Source organism: Leopardus geoffroyi, chromosome C1 (assembly GCF_018350155.1).
Source record: "Leopardus geoffroyi isolate Oge1 chromosome C1, O.geoffroyi_Oge1_pat1.0, whole genome shotgun sequence".
Classification (NCBI taxonomy): Eukaryota; Metazoa; Chordata; class Mammalia; order Carnivora; family Felidae; genus Leopardus; species Leopardus geoffroyi.
In genome coordinates, this window is record NC_059328.1 from 98,231,841 (window position 1) to 98,245,357 (window position 13,517).

Below are 13,517 nucleotides of genomic sequence, written 5' to 3' on the forward strand. Positions count from 1 at the left end.
CAATTTGCATGGAATCTACATTTTATAGAAGCTCTACATATGATTATCTGGCTGCCCAAGAAGTTTGCGAACCATTGATTTTGCAGAAACAAATTGAACTTAGGGAATGTCAGCTCATGATGTCAGAGCTCTAATTTGTTATCATATGCCCAAGTCTTTGAACAACAACTGACAGTACTCAAATAGCTTTTGAGTCTTGAATGGAAAACAATGGTTCTCGGTGTTTGAGACATGGCCCTTTTCTAGGAAAGCAAAAATATTACACCTTCCTGTAATATTATTTGAGATTAAAAATATATAAACATTGTGTTAAAAATGAAAAGAAGTCTCAAACTGCTGGAATTATGTAGAAAAGTAACTGATACATATATCCTATAAATCAGCCTTCTGTAGGTAGAATCAAGAGAAATGTACAAAATCTTCATAGCAGCATTACTTATAGTAGCCCTAAACTGAAGATGACACAGATAACCATTAGCAGTATAAAAATAAGTCAATAGGAAATCACTCTAAGATGACCCAGATGATGGAATTAGCAGATAAGATCATTTATATAGCTATTTTAATTGTGTTCAAAGATGGAGAGTATGATTATAATGAAATAACAAATGGGGAATCTCCATGAATAAATGGAAACTTTAAAAAAGAATCACATGGAGATTCTAAAACTGAAAAGTAAAATATCTTAAACTTCAAGTGTCCTAGTAGTAGATTGAAAATGGATGAAGAGAGTGTCAGTGAACTTGAAGCTGGATCAATAGAAATGATCAGAGAAGCACAGAAGAAAGATGGAGAAGAAAATAAAAAAAGGAATCAGTGGCCTGCGGGACAATATCAAGTGGTTTTAAGTGTGTAGTTGGAGACCCTAAGAAGAGGTTAGAGAGAGAATAGGTCAAAAGAAGGTTATTTGAAGGATTTCTGAAAAATTTCCCACATTTAATAAAAAACATAAACTTGTAGATCTGTGGCTTTTATCAAATCCAGAGGAAGATAAACAGAAAATGATACCTAGGTAGGTGTATCTTAGTCAAAGTGCTAAAACCCAAAATAGAAACTTAAAAGCAGCCAGAGAAGAACATCATATTGCATATGGGGAAACAATGACACAAATAAGGGCTGACCTTGCATTAGGACAGTGAAGGTTGGATGACAAAGGAATGACATCTGTAAAGTGGTGCCAGAAATAAACCATCAAGCCAGAATTCTGTATGCAGCAAAAATAAGGACATTGAGAGTTGTACTAATCGTTAAAGACCTGCTGAAGGAGTTTTTTTCTGTCTGAAGGAAAATGACATCAGATGAAAACTTGAATCAATGGAAGGAATGAAAAGTACTAGAAACAGTAAATATGTAAATGAATACAAAAGGCTATATATTTTTCTTTTTTTTAATTTTTAAAATGTGTATTCGGCTTCTATAAAAAAATTCTATGTACAGTGCATAAGATATATGACAACCATGGCTCAAAGGGCAGGAAGGTAAATACAACTATTTTGTTGTAGGATTTTTACATGATACATGAAGTAGTACACTATTAAGTCCTTGTGTAGACTATAAGTTAGTGATACATATTCTCTCTAGAGCAGTCACTATAAAATAATGGAAAGAAACAGTGAAATGCCAATAGAAAAACGGAATGAAGAAAAAAATTTTTCCATTGGTTGTCAAATGATCCTTTATTGAAATATTTTTATTTACAGTTCTTCACCAGCTTAGCCCCACTGCTCACTATTGATGTCATGAGAGTGTCAGCCATCAACATTGCAGCCCGCAGATGGGGCAGTCAGTCCCCAAGATCTCTTTAATGGTTCCAGAGAGTTCTCTAGCAAAGATCGGTGCCACATCTGTCTGACTTTGTTGCCAATCTCATCAAAAGTGATATTTCCACTGTGCTTAATATTTTTCTGCTGCTTTCTGTCTCTTGCGGTTTCTTGATGGCTTTGATAATCAGGTCAGAGGCAGAAGGTACTACTTCAATCTGGGCCTGTCTGTTCTGAATGGTCAGTTTCACTGTAATCCTCAGACCCTTCCAATCACCAGTTGCCTTGGTGATATCACCACAAACCTTTTTTGGAGACAGACGTAGGGGGCTGATCTTCAGGGCTAGGACAGATGTGGCACCAACTTCTCTACCATTGCCCATCAGGTATACAACTTTCATCTCATTGGGATCAAACTTTATTGGCATGGTGACAGCAGTTGATGTTGGATGAATCTGGATTTGGGACCACCAAAGACAGTTGCACCTTCATCTCCTCCCAGCCAAAAGCCAAAAAAGTGGAATACTAAAAACTTTTGATAAATCCAAAAGATGAGCAGAACAAAAAAAGAGATGACATGAAGGCAAAGAGCAAAATGATACATCTGAATCAAGCATATCAATAATTACCTTAAATATCAATGGACTAAATAATAAAAAGAAAGACAGGCAGAGATTGTTAGTCTGGATAAAAAATTGAGACCAAACTATATGCTACCTATAAGAGACATACTTTATTTAATGTAAAGATACAAGGAAGTTGAAAATAAAGATGAAAAAGATACATTGTATACCATGCAAACAGTAAGAATAGGAAAACTGGAGTGATTGTTTTAATAACACACAAAATAGATTAAGATAAAAGTATTATCAGAGATCCAGAGGGGCATTTCACAGTGATAAAGGCATTAATGTATCAGGAAGATGTAACAATCATGAGTATGTTTGTATTTTATAACAGAGCTTCAAAATACATGAAGCAAAAACTTAAACTAAAATGAATTATAATACACCTCTTTTAGCAAGTGATACAACTAGTAAAAAATTGGTAAGAATGTAGAAATTCTGAACAACACCATTTACTACCTTGACTTAATTTGCATTTATAGAACACTATAGTTAAGCTGTGAATTATTTTGTAGACACATAGAATGTTTACCAAGGAAGACCATATGCTGGGCTATAAAACAAGTCTCCATATGTTTAAAAAGATTGAAGTTTTACAAAGTATATTCTCTAACTACAATAGAATTAAGTTAGAAATAAGTAACCTTAAGATACCTAGAGAAGTCTGAATATTTAGAAATTAAATATCACACTAATAAGTCATAGGCCAAAGAAGAAATCACAAGAAAAGTTAGAAATGATTTTAAACTGAATAATGTTAGAAATACAGCATGTCAAAATTTGTGGCATGCATTTGGCAGGTTTTGGAAGGAAATTTATAAACAATGTTTGTTTTAGAAAAGAAACGACTCATGCTTTTATTCAGAAACTGAGAAAAGGTGAGCAAATTAAACCGAAAGAAAGTAGACAAAAGGAAATAGTAAAGAAGAGAGATCAAAGAAACAGAAGAGAGACAAAGAAAAAAAAAATGAAAAAAATCACTGAAGTCAAAAGTTGATTCTTTGAAAATATTACTAAAATTGATAATCCCTTAGCAGGATTGATCACAAAAATAATAAAACTCACTAAAGGTAAGAATGAAATAGGACATTAATATAAATATTATAAATATTGGAAAGATAATAAGGGAATGTCATGGACAATTATATGCCAATAAATTTGAAACTTAGATGACATGGGAAAATTTGGAAAACCTAATTTACTAGAACGGACACAAGATGAAACAGAAAATCTAAAGAACCATATATCAGCGATACTGAATTCGTCATGAAAAATTTCCTAGAGGGGCGCCTGGGTGGCGCAGTCGGTTAAGCGTCCGACTTCAGCCAGGTCACGATCTCGCGGTCCGTGAGTTCGAGCCCCGCGTCGGGCTCTGGGCTGATGGCTCAGAGCCTGGAACCTGTTTCCGATTCTGTGTCTCTCTCTCTGCTCCTCCCCCGTTCATGCTCTGTCTGTCTCTGTCCCAAAAATAAATAAACGTTGAAAAAAAAAAGAAAAATTTCCTAGAGAAATATCCAGATCTGGAAGATCTCACTGGTGAATTCTAACAAATGCTTCAGGAAGAAATAATACCCGTCTTGGGGGATGGGCAAAATGGGTGTTAGGGAGTAGGAGATACAGCTTCCTAGTTATGGAATGAGTAAGTTGTGGGAATTAAAGGTACAGCATAGGAACATAGTAATACTATTGTTAATAGTATTGTGTGATGACAAATGGTAGCTACAGTTGTGGTGAGTGTGTAGCATAATGTATAGAGACGCTGAATGACTTTGTTGTACACCTGAAAGTAATGTAAAACTCTATATTCAAAAAAATTTTTTAAATAATATCAGCCTTCTATGAACTCTTCCTAAAAATAGAAGGGGAACAATTCCCAACTAGTTTTTTTGATACCAAATCCTGGCAAAGACATTACAAGAATATCTTTTATTTTTTCGCTATCCCTTAAAAATATAGGTATAAGGGCGCCTGGGAGGCCCAGTTGGTTAAGCATCCGACTTCGACTCAGGTCATGATCTCACTGCTCATGAGTTTGAGCCCCGTGTCAGGCTCTGTGTTGACAGTTTGGATCGTGGAGCCTGCTTCAAATTCTGTGTCTCCCTCTCTCTCTCTCTCTGCCTTTCCCATTTGTTCTCTGTCTCTCTCCCTCAACAATAACATTAAAAAATATATATGTATAAAATCCTTAATATAATAGTAAATTTAACCTTGTAATGAAAACTATCTTACATTGAATGAGTGAAGGTTTATCTTGAGAAGGTAGTTTAAAATTTGAAACTATCAGTGTAATTTCCTGTATCAAGTAATAAAAGAGAACAATATAATCATTTCAGTGATTGCAGAAAAAGCATCTGACAAAATTCTGCACTCATTTTTTAAATTTTTTATTTAAAAAAAATTTTTTTTAATGTTTATGAGAGAGAGAGAGAGACAGAGTGTGAGCGGGGGAGGGGCAGAGAGAGAGGGAGACACAGAATCTGAAGCAGGCTCTAGGTTCCAAGCTGTCAGCATAGAGCCCGACGCGGGTCTCGAACTCATGGACTGTGAGATCATGACCTGAGCCGAAGTCGGACACTCAACCGACTGAGCCACCCAGGTGCCCCTGCACTCATTTTTTTAAAAATATAATTTATTGTCAAGTAGCTAACATACAACGTATACAGTGTGTTCTTGGTTTTGGGGATAGATTCCTGTGATTTATCACTTACATACAACACCCAGTGCTCATCCAACAAGTGCCCTCCTCAATGCCCATCTCCCATTTTCCCCTCTCTCGCATCCCCCTTATCAATCTTTAGTTTGTTCTCTGTATTTAAGAGTCTCTTATCGGTTTGCCTCCCTCTCTGTTTGAAACTATTTTTCCCCTTCCCTTTCCCCATGGTCTTCTGTTAAGCTTCTCAAGTTCCACATATGAGTGAAAACATGGTATCTGTCTTTCTCTGACATATTTCTTAGCACAATGGCTTCCAGTTCCGTCCATGTTGTTGCAAATGACTGGATTTCATTCTTTCTCATCACCAAGCACTACAGTACACTCATACAATGGAACAGCGTTTAGCAGTGAAAATGAAGGAAGTGTATTTACACACATAAGTATCTGAAATATACTGATGAATAAAAAAATGCAAGAAAGAAAAATAAACATACATTTACATAAAGTTCAAAAACAACTCCGAAATATTGGTAAATATACAGTAGAACTATAAAGAAGAGCAAGGAAAAATGAATATTAAGGATATTTGTTACATTTGAGGGGCAGAAGGGGCAAACCAATGAAGAGAGGCACTCAGAAGTATTTATCAATATTGATACTATTCCATCTTAAAGTTGGTTGATTCTTGAGTATAGTATACGGTCTGATTCATTGTTAAATTACTTATACCTCCCTTCCCCAATTCCTGTCCCTGCCATATACCTGCTCTTCATTTCTAATTCAGCTCTAAAGTAATAAGTGACTCTGGAGGGTGGATATGCTAATTCACGTTTCTCTTTCTTTTGATAATTTCTGTGTTTGAATCATGTCTACACAACTCAGTACATTTTTGTACAAAATATATGAAAATAATAGAAATCAGAGATATTAATTCTTTATAGAAAATCTCTTTAAGACTATGTCTTTCATGAAATCTATTTTTCTCATTTGCTTATGCTTTTAGTACCCTATCTAGGAATCCACTGCCAGATCCATGAATGTTAGCTCCTCTTTTCTTCTAAGAGTTTTATAGTTTTAGCTATTACAGTTAAATCTTTAATCTGTTTTGAGTTTTTTTTTTTTTATGATCCGAGGTTAAGTGTCCAGATTTATTTCTTTCCATGTGAATAGCAGTTGTCTCAGCAACATTTGTTATTCTTTCCCCATTGAATTGTCATGTTACTCTTGTTGAAAATAAATTACAAATTGACCATAGCTGTATGGCCTTATTTCTGGACTCCCAATTCTATTGCCTTGATCTGTATGTTATCTTATGTCAATATCATGCTGTTTTAATTATTGTAGCTTTGTAATAAGTTTTATTATAAATTATTAATGAGTATGTGTCCTCCAACATCATTCTTTTTCAAGATTGTTTTGGCTATTCAGGGTCCCTAATAATTCCATATAAACTTTAGGATCAGCTTCTGTATTTTCTGACAAAAAGATAGTTGGGATGTTGGTAGAAATTTTATTGAATGTATCAAAGGGCAGTGTCAAAAGAGTGAAAGGCAACCCACAGGATAGAGAGAATATTAGCCAGTCATATACTTGGTAATGATCTAGTATTCAGAATATAAAGAACACTTCCAATTCAGCAACAAAAGCCAGTCACAAAAGGACAGATGCTGCATGATTCCACTTTTTTGAGGCATGAGTCAGATTCACAGAAGCAGAGATTAGAATGGGCAAGGGGTAGGGGGAAATGGAGAGTTCCTCAATTTGTATAAAGTTTCCATTATGTAGGATAAGTTAGTTCTAAGATCAGCTGTACAGCAGCAGATGGTACAGCATGGTACCTATAGTCAACAATACTGTATTGTGAACTTATTCATGTAAGAGGATCTCACGTTAAAATGTTCTTAATGGCAAAAAACAAAGGGATAGCAGGAAACTTTTGGAGGTGATGCATTATGTCTATCATCTGAATCGTGGTGGTTTTACGGTATATGCATATGTCTAAATTTATCAAATTGTATACATTATGTGCAGTTTTTTTATGTGTGTCAGTTGTACCTCAGTAAAGCTGTTTGTTTTGTTTTGGTAAAAGAGCAGACTTTTCTTTGAGTCACATGGATGTTCTATCCAAATGGAGTACTTACTATAATAAACCTAAACCTGAGACTAAATAAATATTGCTGAGGAATGGATTAAAAAATATATATGGTTGCTTTTAAAACATTACTTGCTAAGACTACATACATACTTCAGGGGAGAAGATAGATTTTGTGAAAAATAAAGCACATCTCACCGTATAAAAAATGTAAGAAAATGATCTAACCACAATTGCAATGAATAAGTAATCTTTTAAGATTCACAAAACCCCAAAATGAATACAGAATATTTTTAAGTAATCCACAGCATTTACTAATGTTCATGTTATTTTCTTTGCTCAAAGGTCAATAAATTAGAGTTAGAACTAGAAGTTGCCAAACAAAAATTTAAAGAAATGACTGACATCTATCAAAAAGAAATTAAAGACAAAACGATATCAGAAGAAAATCTTTTGGAAGAGGTAGGAAAAACTATGTTTGAAAATTTGTTATCTTAAAACTATATTTTTATTAGCACTTTAAGAGAAAAGCAATTCTTATTTTTAAATTATGATTTTTAAAATATTTAATAAATTTATATGAGACCGTTTCTATGAAGCTTAAAAATATCTTTGTTATTGTAAGTATTTGAGTACTGAGTAGTATATTTTGCCAAGATTAAGATTATAACATTAAAAGGTTATAACATTACAGTGTTATATTGTCATCTTACTTGATAGAACACCCTAAAATAAACCAAAACAGTAATGCATTTTCTGCTTGGCTTTCCTAATATCCTTGTGTTTGATTTCTGCATTTTATGTAAGTAGTGTGTATGGTCTTTGGATTTAAGTTAAATTTGTTTTTTGTGCATTAATTTTAAGAATCACTTTATTTGATAGGTTGAGAAAGCAAAAGTAATAGCTGATGAAGCAGTAAAATTACAGAAAGAAATTGATAAACGATGTCAACATAAAATAGCTGAAATGGTAGCACTTATGGAAAAACATAAGGTAACTCTTCCCTTTTTGTGTATTGAAAACTATTAATTGGAGCCATATTTATGAATAAAATGATGAAATCAAGATAACATTCTGATATGTCAGAAAACTATGCAAGAATGTCTTATTACAGCTAGAATATTCTTGATCTCTCATTTCTCACAGTTTGGGTCTTAACTACACAAAGCTGAGTTCGGGTGTCACTTCCTTGGTAGAATCTCTCTTTGTCATCTGTGATGTATGGAAGTAATCACTTTTCTTCTGAATTTTCCTAGTAGTCTCTTATAGCCACCTTCTATTTATTTAAGTACATCCCCAGGATATGTATCTGGTAAATATTTATATCATCTATATGGCTAACACATATTAGGATAAACAAATTTTTATCAGTGGTATAAATAGATGAAAGACTTCATGTTTGTTGTGTTTGTGAGTATGCTGTATTTTTTGTTCTAAAAGTAACGTTCTAGAAGTAGTCATTCTTTTAGGGGAATTTACCTTTATTCCCTTCAAGATTTGGAGAGGAGGTAGGCTATATCTATCTATCTATCCATGTTAAAAATTGTTGGTGAAATATAACATTGTTAGGAGGTAACCAACAATTAAAAATATTTAAGTAATAAATATTAACAAAATTCATAAAAATATTGGGAACTCGGAGTGCCTGGGTGGTTCAGTCAGTTAAGCATCCTACTCACGATCTCAGCTTAGGTTCGTGAGTTCAGGTCTCACATTGGGTTCCACGCTGGGCATGGAGCTTAACTTTAAAATATTGTGAACTCATAGATTCAAGTATATTTTATATATCTCAATCCAGTATAATCCTTGATGCTCAAATTGTTTATCTTTTGGCCAGCGGGAGGCTCTTCAAACTCACTGGCCAGTCCTTTTGACCTTAATAATTTCTGACAGCTTTTTTGCTTTCTATTGTGACAAATGTTCAAGACTCATCCTGTATTCCCAGATCTGGAATCAGTTACTTTTCTAAGAGGTCTTGGCATTCCTACTTTAGTTTTTAAATTATGACATTCAACATTTCTAATTAAAAAGAATTTTTTGCTGCTCTTGTGTTAGATTATTTTCAAGACTGTTTTTTTTATGTTTCATTGATTACATTATATGAATAAAAAAGACTTGAAAAGTTAGCAAAAAACTCAGATATATATCACTGAATTCCTAGACATTGTCTAACAAATGTTAAATGCTTAAGAATACCACCACTAATAAAACATGACCTATTTGTGTTCTGATACACCTAAAATATTTTCTCTGTTTAATATAGCACCAATATGATAAAATAGTTGAAGAAAGAGACGCAGAATTAGGACTTTATAAAAGCAAAGAACAAGAACAGTCATCAATGAAGGCATCTTTGGTGAGTTACAGAGCAAATAGTACTAATGCCAATTTTCATATCAGCATGGCTGGTGGTAAAGAGTAATATATTAAATAAAGCCATAATTTTAGAGCTATAGAATCCAAGAATCTTACATTTTGAAAAAGATCTTATGGGTTTGATAGTTAAGTGGTTTTGCAGTTTATATTCTGAAATGGTGGAGTGAACTATTTTTTCAAATGAATAAATATAAACTCCAGTTACAAATAAATTTGGAGCTCTGATAGAGATGGGGAGAGGAGGAATGGGATATATTAGGAGATGCTGAGGAGGAGAATATACATGGTGTTAATATTTCTTCAGAGAAAACTGTAAGAAATTTGTCTAAATGAAATCTTTAGTCATGTTCATCTAGCAGGCTGTCTATCAGTAGACTTTTAAAGTGTATATATTTTATTAGTGAATTTATTTCTCTGAAAAACCGAATATATCTGAAGCATTTGTTAGCATTGTTTTGAGAAATACATGGATGTACTTGAAAATTTCATATTTTTTTTTCTTTAGGAAGCTGAATTATCTAATTTCAAAAATGAGCTTTTGTCTGTTAAGAAACAACTTGAAATAGAAAGAGAAGAAAAGGTAGGTTTTGTGGCATTAAAGTAACTAATTGTACCATTTAGGTGTGACTTTGTTTTCTTAATTTTTTACTGAAGTATAATTGCAACATTGTTCTTATAAACATGTCATACTAGAAAATATATATTTATTATATATAATATTAATTAAATATTAATATTAATTATATATTAAATATATATATAATATATATTTTTAAAATATAGTTTTTCCCCATTAGCTTCTTTTTCAGACATATTTAGTATATTCCTTTATTGAAATATTAAACATATAAATATAGCCATACTTTAGGAGTGCTTTTAGATAGAAGTACTTGGAAAATATTATCTCATATATTATAAAATGCTTATGTATTTAGATGTGTTTTTTAAACTATTCATCAGGTTTTAGGAAAGAATAATGCCTTATATTTGTATAGTGTTTTGCAGTTTACAAAATGAATTGACTTACTTAAAAATTTTTTGTAATGTTTATTTTTGAGAGAGAGTGTGTATGCATGAGTTAGTGGGAGAGGGGTGGAGAGAGAGGGAGACACAGAATCTGAAGCAGGCTCCAGGCTCTGAGCTGTCAGCACAGAGCCTGACATGGGGCTTGAACCCACGAAGTGCGAGATCATGACCTGAGCCGAAGTGGGACGCTCAACTGACTGAGCTACCCAGGCACCCTGACAAAATGAATGGGCTTACTTTAAAATGGCAGATACTATTTATTTATTCTTGCTTTCTATAGGACTGTCCTACCTAATCCTTACAACAGTGGTATAAGCAATACATATTATCCTCATTTTTACAGAGTTTAGGTTATTTATTCAAGATCACGTAATAAAAAAGTAAAATGACTTAGAATTCAAATCTAGGTCTATTTTACATGATTCCAAAACCTGTTCTCCTAATGACTCAACAGCAGCCTAGGTAACTTGCACTTTCAATTTCAAGACCCTGTGCATTTGTTCACTTTGTTTCTTGTACTTAATTCCTTTCTTCACTATGGCAAATCTGACACATCTTTCAACTTCCAAAGGTGAGCTTACTGTATATAAGTATTTTCATAGCAGTTTGTACTTATATTAAAATAGTTATGTCACTCTATGCTTCTATTATATTTCAGGCTCTTCAGAGGCAAGGATTATATCTTATTTATTTTTATTTTCTCTTTGAGCACAGTGCTTTGAAAAAATTTTTAATGTATTTATTTTTTTATTATTTTTATTTTTCTTTTTTTAATGTTTATTTTGACAGAAAGACAGAGTGCAAGAGGGGGAGGGGCAGAGAGAGAGGGAAATACAGATTCTGAAGCAGGCCTGTCAGCACAGAGCCCAACATGGGGCTCAAACCCACAAACCGCAAGATCATGACCTGAGCCAAAGGTCTCAGACGCTTAACCCACTGAGCCACCCACGAGGCTCTGAAAAGTTTCTGCTTTTAATGAATGTTGTCAGAGGAATGACTAAATGGTTTTCTCTTCACCTGTATTAGTAACATATACTTACCTTTATCCTGCTGTTTTAGTAGAAGAGGTCTTCTTCATTGTTTTTAACTACTCTTAAGGTTCTTTTCTTTCCAAATGTTTTCCAGTTTTATTGAGATATACTTGGCATGCAGCCCTGTCCAAGTTTAAGGTACACAGCATGATTTGACCTACATATATTGTGAAATGATTACTGTAATACATTTAACATCCATCATTTCATATAGATGCCAAAAAAAAAAAAAAAGAAAAAAATGTTCTTTCCCTTTTCATGAGAACTCTTAGGATTTACTCTCTTAACTTTCACATATACCATATAGCAATGTTAACTATAGTCATTGTGTGGTAAATTACATCCCTAGTACTTATTTATCTTATAACTTGAAGTTTGTACCTTTGACCATTTTCATCTAATTCCCCAGCCCCAAGCCCCTTGCCTCTGGTAACCACAAATCTGATGTTTTTCTATGAGTTTTTTGTTAAAAAAAATTTTTTTAATGTTTATTTATTTTTGAGAGAGAGACAGAGCACAAGCAGGGCAGCGGGATGGGGGAGGGCAGAGGGAGGGAAACACAGAATCTGAAACAGGCTCCAGGCTCTGAGATGTCAGTACAGAGCCCAACACGGGACTTGAACCCACAAACTGTGAAATCATGACCTGAGCAGAAGTCAGATGCTTAACCAACTTGAGCCACCCAGGTGCCCGGAGTTTTTAAAATTTTAGACTCTCATGTAAATGAGAACATGTATTTGTTTTTCTTTGACTTAATTCATATAGCATAATGCTCCCAAGGTCCATTCATGTTATTGCAAATGGCAGGATTTCCTTCTTATTTATGGCTGAATAATATATCAGTGTGTGTGTATATATGTGTATGTATGTGTATCACACTTTATGCATTCATCTGTTGGTAACACTTAAGTTGTTTCTTTGTCTTAGCTATTGGAAGTAATGCTGCTGCAATGAACATGTGGGGACAGATATCTCTTTAGCGTAGTGTTTTCATTTCCTTTGGATGTATTCCTAGAAATGGGATGGCTAGATCATATGGTAGTTTTATTATTGATTTTTTTGAAGAAGCTCCATACTGTTTTCCATAGTGGCCATACCAATTTACAGTCCCACCAACAGTGCACAAGGGTTTTCTTTTCTTCTTGTTTTTGTTGTTGTTTCAAGCTTTTATTTAAATTCTAGTTAGTTAACATATAGTGTAATCTTAGTTTCAGGAGTAGAATTTAGTGATTCATCACTTACATATAATATCCACTGTTCATCAGAATGGGTGCCCTCCTTAATACTCATCACCTATTTATCTCCCTCCATCAACTGCCAGTTTGTTCTCTGTTCTTAAGAGTCTCTTATGGTTTGTTTCCCTCCTTTCTTTTCCCCCTTCCCATATGTGCATCCATTTTATTTCTTAAATTGCATGTATGAGTGAAATAAGACAGTATTTGTCTCTGACTTATTTTTCTTAGCATGATACACTCTAGCTTCCTCCATGTCATTGCAGATGGCAAGATTTTATTCTTTTTGATGGCTGAATAGTATTCCTTGTGTGTGTGTATTTATACCACATCTTCTTTATTCATTCATTAGTCAGTGGATATTTGGGGTCTTTCCATAGTTTGGCTGTTGTTGGTAATGCTGCTATAAACAAATTGGGGTGCATATATCCCTTTGAGTCCGTATTTTTACATTCTTTGGGTAAATACCTAGTGCAATTGCTGGGTCATAGGGTAGTTCCATTTTTAACTTTTTGAAGAACCTCCATATTGTTTTCCAGAGTGGCTGTACCAGTTTTCATTCTCATCAACAGTGTAAGAGGGCTCCCCTTTCTCCGCATCCTTACCAACGTCTTTTATTTCCTGTGTTGTTAATTTTAGCCATTCTGACAGGTATGGGGGTGGTATCTCATCATGGTTTTGATTTGTATTTGACTGATGATGAGTGATGTGGAGCATATTT

At 33.9% G+C, this 13,517-nt stretch overlaps 1 protein-coding gene and 1 pseudogene across 6 annotated transcripts in view; one reads left to right on the forward strand and one right to left on the reverse strand.

Moving 5' to 3' along the window:
* Positions 1-13,517, forward strand: part of SYCP1 (synaptonemal complex protein 1) — a 118,632-nt gene that overhangs the window by 66,044 nt on the left and 39,071 nt on the right. For all 6 annotated transcript variants that reach the window (XM_045478754.1, XM_045478757.1, XM_045478755.1 and 3 more), the window contains 4 exons: positions 7,477-7,593; positions 8,014-8,124; positions 9,395-9,487; positions 10,013-10,087. In XM_045478754.1, the coding sequence (XP_045334710.1) occupies positions 7,477-7,593; positions 8,014-8,124; positions 9,395-9,487; positions 10,013-10,087 (396 nt within the window). The remainder of the gene's footprint in view (positions 1-7,476; positions 7,594-8,013; positions 8,125-9,394; positions 9,488-10,012; positions 10,088-13,517) is intronic.
* On the reverse strand, positions 1,713-2,221 carry LOC123599762 (annotated as a pseudogene).